Genomic DNA, 7,945 nt, shown 5'->3' with positions numbered 1-7,945 from the left:
AGCAAGCTTTGGGACAGAGGAGCTGTTCTCAGTGTCTGCTACCTGGCCCTAGGGTGACTCAGGGCAGGGGAAATATTGGCTTGGTGTGTGAGTTAAAGGAGGTAGTTGGGGGCATGGATGATATATGAAAGGTAGGCTCACCGACAAGTTGGTTACTGTTTCCAGGAATTAGCTAGTTCTAGGAAGAACAGTCTCTCCCTAGCCAGCAAGGTCCCCCAAAGATGTCAAAAAATTATAAAATAAAACAAAATAAAAAATAAATTAAAAAGATCCCAACAAAATTAAGAGGAAAACCATGCCTTTTGATATCCTAAATCTCCATTAATAGTTAATAGCAGAGAAGAAGGCAGGTTTAAATCACTTTTCCCCATTCCATTATGAGTGCAGGTGATTTTTTAAGTAATCTCTACATTCAAAGTGGGGCTTAAATTCATGACCCTGATATTAAGAGTCATATGCTCTACCAACTGAGCCAGCCAGGTGCTCCAAGAGTGCAGGTGATTTTTTTAAAGAGAAAATTGAAAGTACAAGGGGCTTCTATTCTTTACCCATTGTCCATAATTTTCCAATTATAAGCTAACAAATACTTTTAATTTTTTCACCCCCTTCTCTGCTTTTCATATTGCATTTTTGTCCTGAAATAGCTGCATGGAAAAGGAACCAACATTTATGTTCTTTTCTTCTGTGCCAGAACTGTTCACCCTTGGACACACATCTCAGTAGCTCATCTCCTCACAATAAGCCCATGAGGTGAGTAGCATGACCTTTCCTAAATAAGGGAAAGTATGGTTCAGAGATTAAATAGCTTTATGGTATAGAGCACTGGTTGGAATTAGGTCTGATGAAGCCCATGCACTTTCTAGGTGTGGATACAAAGGAATTGAGTCAAAGAAAACAGCTTTAACATTTATTATTTAAGTAGCACGCTAACTTGCCATTTTCTTCTGATGGCACAATTTAAAAACTAAGCATAAAAAGCTAAGCCTTGCATATACTTCTGTAACATATATCTTTTCAAAATTTTACCTTGTTAATGTAAAATCAGACATTGCATCTCCAGTAAATAATATGCCCTCTCCCTGACACCTGAAAGAAAATTTCTTAAGTCCTTTACTCTTCATATTACTACAGGGGTACTTCTGAGAGCCTACTCAAAAAACACTAGAGTGTACGTTATAAATAACTTTTCTGGTAATTAAAAATTTTTTTTGGATAGGTGACTTCCATGTAGTTCAGACTAAAACATCGATTATATGCCTATTTATACATTACGTATGATTATGAGTATGCGGTGGCATTTCCTTTTTACTTGTTCGTTAGCCACCATTTCCTTTCCTCATATACACCAATGTTTTTAGTTTACCTTTCTAGTTACCTTATGGACATAACAGTAAACACTCACATATATTAATATGAAATTTCCTCCATTCCTTCTTTTTTTGCACAAGCATTTGGATGTACTTAAAATAAAACAATGGGGCACCTGGATGGCTTTGGTCGGTTAAATGTCCATCTCTTGATTTTGGCTCAGGTCACGATCTCACAGTTCGTTTGATCAAGCACCGAGACGAGCTCTGCCCTGATAGGGTGGAGCCTGCTTGGGATTTTCTCTCTTCCTCTCCCTCTCTGCCCCTCCCCCACTTGTGTTCTCACGTGAGCATGTGCACAGGCTGTCTCTCTCAAAATAAATATTGATGGGCATTGAGGAGGACACCTGTTGGGGTGAGCACTGGGTGTTGTATGGAAACCAATTTGACAATAAATTTCATATTAAAATAAATAAATAAAAGAACATAAAAATAAGTAAATATTTAAAAAGAAAACAAAACAACAAGTTTTTGGTAAACAAAATTTAATACAACTGTATAGTCAAATAATAATGGTTAAAAGACATTTTATTAGATACAACTTTTAAAAAATTAAAGAAACTATGCACAAAGTATATTTAAACAAGACATACACGAATTAATGTGCTACAACTGAATTGAGAACAAAGAAGTACAAAGCATTTTTGTTTTCACTGTGGAGATTCTGGAGCCTCTCACTAAAAGTGAATGACATTTGGCTGCCATAGGTCTGTACAAGTTGGAAAGCATATTATGCTTTTTTTCAACTCTATAATTGTGTTGTCTTAGCTCCAGAAATTCTCAAAGATTTAAATAAAGAAACTATGGGGAGGGATGATGGGGAAAGGAAGAATAAGAACTTTTTCAAGAAAGATAAAAGAAAAAGCCTGTAGGAGGAAAAAAAAAAGTACATAAGAATGGAACAAAAATAAGTGTGTTTACATTTTTGACATTAGATGTAGATATCGTAAATGACATTTTACAAAGTTTTAATCAGTGTTAGATGTTTGTCTGAGTATCTTAGAAAGCACCTTGGTAACAAAAACAAACAATACTCCCAAATATAATAAAACTCCAAACACTCAACATTTCTTAACATTCTCATTCTGCCAAGCAACCACATGGTGCTCGTTAAAAAATTTAAGAAGAAGGGAAGTTTATTTACTCTGTAGGAAACAGATATGAAACTCACTGAAGGTAAGCTTTGTTTAGAATGAAAAAAAAACAAAAAAAAAAAACAAAACTGAAATATCACTAGAGAACTTAAGGCACATAAACAAATTCAGATGCAGTTATTTTGAAAACATTAAAACAAATTCTTTTCTTTGGAACAATATATAAAATAAGTTATGACTACTGCTGTTTTTAAAAAAATTATTTATGATGATCTTTAGCACTAAGTAAATTTAATATCTAAGGCCATCACACAAATGTAAAACATTCATAAAAACATTAAAAAATGTCTGAAGTATGTTGAAAATGTCTCTGGAATCATCAATTCACACTCTGGCTCAATGGTTTCTGGTGTCTAGCATTAGATGTGACAATAAGTATAGCTACCTAGTCCAACCTTTTAAAAGGCCACCAAATTGCCCTCCTTCTGGTTACTTGATATGGTGAATTTATTTATTTAACTACAAAGAATAATGGGGTGAGGTGATGTAAACCTGCCTTTCAAAATAATGCACAAGAAATTCTAATAAGGCCAAAATCGTGTTGAGGTTAACTGGTGTCTTGAGTTTAGTAAAATAAAGGCTTCCACAGGAAGCCTTTAAGAGACATTATCTTAACACTTGGCACCACATAAATAGTTATCTCTTCTCTTTGAAAATACAGTCTGGAGATGTCTTTTCCACATACAAATCTCAAGACACACAAGGCACACACAACTATTTAACCCCTCTCCTTTCATGTATGGGTTCTCACAGCAATTCTTTAAAAAAAAAAAAAAATCTATTTGCCATATCCAGACAACAGGGAAAAGAAACACACACACCTGGTTTGCATATTGACAAAAGTAGTATAATTGAACCTTTGTCTTTCCTGAGTTTCAAAAGGGTGTATGACAGTAGAGATACATAAACAATTCATATTCACTAAGAGAAAATGTATCAGTCCACAAAACATTTTCATCTTTCTAAATATAAAAGAATGAATGTTCAACCACCGCCTGTGTGAAGCCCCTTAACCAAATTAAATTTACTCTCGAATCATGAACTGAAGGTTATTTAGTTATGGCATTTTAAACACACCAAATAGGCAAAAATGACAAGTTAATACCCTCCCTGAGTATTTACATCATTTTTTTCCTTAACACCTGGTTTAAATGGAGTAAATATCTATATTTCAGTCATCTAGGGGGGAAAAAAAGGTTACTGAAAATTCAATAAGCTACTATTTCATACCTGTGCAGTAGTCAGTGGGAAGATTAAAGTAGAAAAAGAAGGTCTTCTGTTGTAAAAATTAGACCACTTTATAGCTCACTCATACATAGGAAAACACATGTTCATGAACAAAAAACAACTATACTTTCCTGTTGATCCACAAACATACACTTGGATTCCTTTTCCCACTGAGGTATCACAGCTGGGTTTAGCAAACTCGTCTCTACCTCCAATTTGTTTTCTGATCTTGTGAAACTTTATGTATTATACAGATTCTGACTGTATGCGATTTATTACACTAACACTCATCATGTACTTTCAAACTCTTTTAAGTAATATCTACACCCAACGTGGGGCTTGAACTCACAACCCCAAGATCAAGAGTTGCATGCTCTACTGACTGAGCCAGCCAGGTGCTCCTCATCATGTACTTTCAAATGTAAAAACGAATGATAGAAATGCCCAAATAAAAAAAAATCTTCTGGAATTGAATTTAATAAGGTCAACCAATTTTTACTTTATGTGTTTCTTTCTGATCATCACAAACTGATCAATTTCTTGGTGTTTGTATATATGTGTGTACGTAACCATACTATCTATCTATAGACACATGTATATACATACATACTAACCCAAAGCTTATGTGAGCATCTCCTATCAAAAGAAAGCCTGTCAACTATGTGATGACACTATGAATATAATGTGTCACAATTTGGTTTATGAATCCCTTTTGATATTTTGATATACTAATTATACCCTAAAATTCTTTTTTATCAATGCTAACACCATTATTTATCAATAATCACTAAAGAAAGATAAACAGTTAAAGGATATTGAAATATCAGTTGGGTAATTTCAAAAATTGTTAATTTCATAGGATCCAAGCTAAGTTCTTGGTGGCCTACTTAGTTTTAAATCATGTAGAAAAATTAAATGATATTGGTATGAAGTCTATGTTTAAACAAAATTGTTTTCTAGAATTTCATTTCAAATTTAGTACAATAAACACATGGATATTAAAAATAAATGTAAGATGAAATACAAGTAAATAGTTAACACTTTTACAATAGACAAAAGTACTATGGATACAAGTTATCTTGATAAGATTTTTTTTGTGTGAAGTGTCTGTATTATGGGCACAACCTTACAAATACACATGAAAATAACAAGTATCATTTGTATAATCCTTAGCATTTACAAAACACTTTTCTCATACATTATCTCATCTACCGCAAAGAATTTCTGAACTAAATAATTTCCATTATCTACAAAAGGCATATTGCAGAAGTAGATGTTTTTTCTAAAAATCAAACAAGTGTCCCAATTATATGTACAATTGCCTTTCAACTAAAATGATAGAAAATTCTTTTCTGAATTGCTCTGATAATTATCTCAAAAAGGTACATATCATTTCAAATTATAATTTGAAAAATTAAAATTTCCTAAAAATTTGTAAGATCTTTAGAGCTTTTCTCAGAATTCAGATTCCAGCTAATCACTGAAGTTGATGCCGTATAATTTATTAGAAATCTCTGTATCATTCTAAGATGAGAAAACAAAAGTGGTTTATCAATGTTAGGTTTTTGATTGCTAACTTGGTTATAATAGAAATCTGGTGACACTATAGTCACATATTTGCATCATCTCTCCTGTGACAGGAATATATAATTATGATGTGAGACGACAATAGTGCCTGGGAAGTTGAAATCCAGCAGGCTACCTGAAACATCCCTGGAACGTCCCTCAAATGTTGTAAATTATATCTGTTTACCCAGGAATAACAGTAATCACTTTGCTACAGTTCCTGCCATTCCATTTGCCTTAGAAAAAAAATTTACATTCCTTTCTGAAAACTAGTAAGCTTATAAACTGGATGGAGTTGAAAAATCTAGACAAAGGCAACTTGTTTGTTGTATAGAAGCTTGAGAATGTTGACCAGTATTTTCCACAATGGGTACCAAATGAAAGATTTATCTTAAACTGCAAATAATGATGCTAGTTTTTTGGATAGCTAATTTTAAAAGAAAAATGGACCCACTGATAGGTGGTCCCTGCTTTATCCTTCAAAGGCAACTTAACAGTGGAGACTCCAAGATTTTTACCTGTTCACAGGAAAGGAGGATAACCAGGGAAAAGGACCTCACCCAAAGCACCATACTAATGAAGTCAAACCCTACTGGGCTAGGGAGAAAATTTGTCCCCATTTTCCACAAAATAATCTTGCAATGTGGATTTCAACTCTTTTGCCGGGTTCAAGAAAAGGTGCTTCCTTAGAGGATTTGGAGATGATACATAAATACTTTGAGAGCCACAGTGGTCATTTTCCCCTTCAATGGTCTTATATAATTTTTTTCTTAGGAATAAACCTATAATTTTAATCCCCATTTTAGGGGCATTTGCATTTCTATCTCCTACCCAATGTTCTTCCAAAAATATGTTTAATACAAGACAACAATTCTAAGAAGTAAGTCATGATAATTCAGTACTTTATGATACTCAAATTGTTACTACATTTTTATCAATTACTGAAAACACTTTCAATAAAATTAATCAGGTTGGATATATCTTTAGTGAAAAAGATTTTTGAAACTGATTTCCCCTCTTAGAATGCATTCTAAGCATTCTAAGCATTATGTGATCCAACCTAAACGAAGCCTAAGTCATGCAGTTTTCTATACATAATATGACAAAGAATATATAGGCTTGCAGATAAACGTACATAAATGAAGAAACCATTCACAAATTCCTAAAAGTTATTCAGGCAGACATTATTTCTGACTCCACATAAGTTCCTTACAAATACTTACAAAGGTACACTCTCAAAACCCAAGCAATAACCACTATTACTTTCAAAAACAACAAAAATTTTTTTCCCAATTACAGGAAAGGCTTTATTACAGTTTGAAAGGTTATTTTGGGGGGAAAGGCACCACAATTATTATCTTTACTTTTTTTGCGTACATGGCACAAAGGAGATATGTCAAGTTCCCACTCTGGAGTTTTTCAAACCTCTCATCTTGGATTGGTGTGGCTTCTTGGGTGAGGTATCCCGGCTTTAGAGCTTAAAGCATTTTTCATTGTATCTATGAATAGTCACACAGCCATGATAGGACACTGGCCTGGGCATTGCAGCTACCCCTGTGATGATACTTGTTGCAGGATCATAACAGAGAATAGTGTCTGTGGCTTCTCCATTTTCCCGTCTTCCACCCAGGATATATATTTTACCATTACACACAGACATACCACAGTTTTCCTGTTCAACCAAATACAAAAAAAAAAAAAAAAAAAAATTAATTCTTGAAGGTAAGGGATTTAGTAGCAAACTGAAAAATAAGACCTGCTTTAACAGACCAAAAAAAAGACACATCAAATAAGCTCCCTTTTGCCCAACTCCTGCTCTATGTATGAGTGCCAGATAATTTTGCATGAATGAAATGTTAAGATATGTTATTGGTTGGGGCCAAGATGTGGGAGGTGGAGTGGGGGCTAAGTGGACAGAGAGAAGGGTTTTAACTTAACAGTAGTTGAACAAAAATAGTTTTGAAGAACATGGCTTGCTTCTCCTATTACAGGAAGCTCCCTTATTATAGAAAGTGGCTATTATATGACCAAGGAGTAGGAACATTATTCGTCAAATAGGATTACCCCCAAGTTGAATGAATGAATGAGAGAAAGAGTTATAAACAAATTAACAAAGCACTGTTATTAGGACTTTGGCTGGCACATAGAAATTTCCTAAATAATATTTTAACCTTGCACATAATGGGATTCTTAGCTAAATTTTACTCTTTTCTGTCAATAACATAATTACTCTAAAAAACAAATATCATTGACCTAAAAAAAATTCCACAATTTTTCAAAGGATGTTCTTGACAAGAGTTAAAAAGCAAAATATGTTTAAAATAGCAACTTGTAGCTTTTAGGAATCATGCAGAATCAAGAGGCACAGAAATAGTAAGGAACAGAAAGAGAAAAAGGTTGCATTAGGCCCATTAGGTCTGCAAAACAAAGAGATCGGTTTTGTTTGTTTGTTTGTTTGTTTGTTTTTTTAGCTTTTTTGCTACTTAACATTCTAAGCATTTAAAAAACTAGTCTGGGGGCGCCTGGGTGGCGCAGTCGGTTAAGCATCCGACTTCAGCCAGGTCACGATCTCGCGGTCCGTGAGTTCGAGCCCCGCGTCAGGCTCTGGGCTGATGGCTCAGAGCCTGGAGC

General features: G+C 34.1%; 1 protein-coding gene across 5 annotated transcripts in view; it reads right to left on the bottom strand.

Annotated features, from left to right (window-relative positions):
* Positions 1 to 1,835: 1,835 nt before the first annotated feature.
* Positions 1,836 to 7,945, bottom strand: part of KLHL24 (kelch like family member 24) — a 44,716-nt gene continuing 38,606 nt past the window's right edge. For all 5 annotated transcript variants that reach the window (XM_047098922.1, XM_047098924.1, XM_047098923.1 and 2 more), the window contains one exon: positions 1,836 to 6,986. In XM_047098922.1, coding sequence (XP_046954878.1) covers positions 6,786 to 6,986 — 201 coding nt within the window. In that variant the 3' untranslated portion in view covers positions 1,836 to 6,785. The remainder of the gene's footprint in view (positions 6,987 to 7,945) is intronic.

This window comes from Lynx rufus, unplaced genomic scaffold, assembly GCF_022079265.1.
Source record: "Lynx rufus isolate CCGP_SWC_20201006 ecotype Redwood Valley unplaced genomic scaffold, mLynRuf1.p SCAF_5, whole genome shotgun sequence".
In the NCBI taxonomy this organism is placed as follows: domain Eukaryota; kingdom Metazoa; phylum Chordata; class Mammalia; order Carnivora; family Felidae; genus Lynx; species Lynx rufus.
The sequence above is the reverse complement of the archived record's forward strand: the minus strand, read 5'-3'. Positions and strand labels throughout refer to the sequence as shown.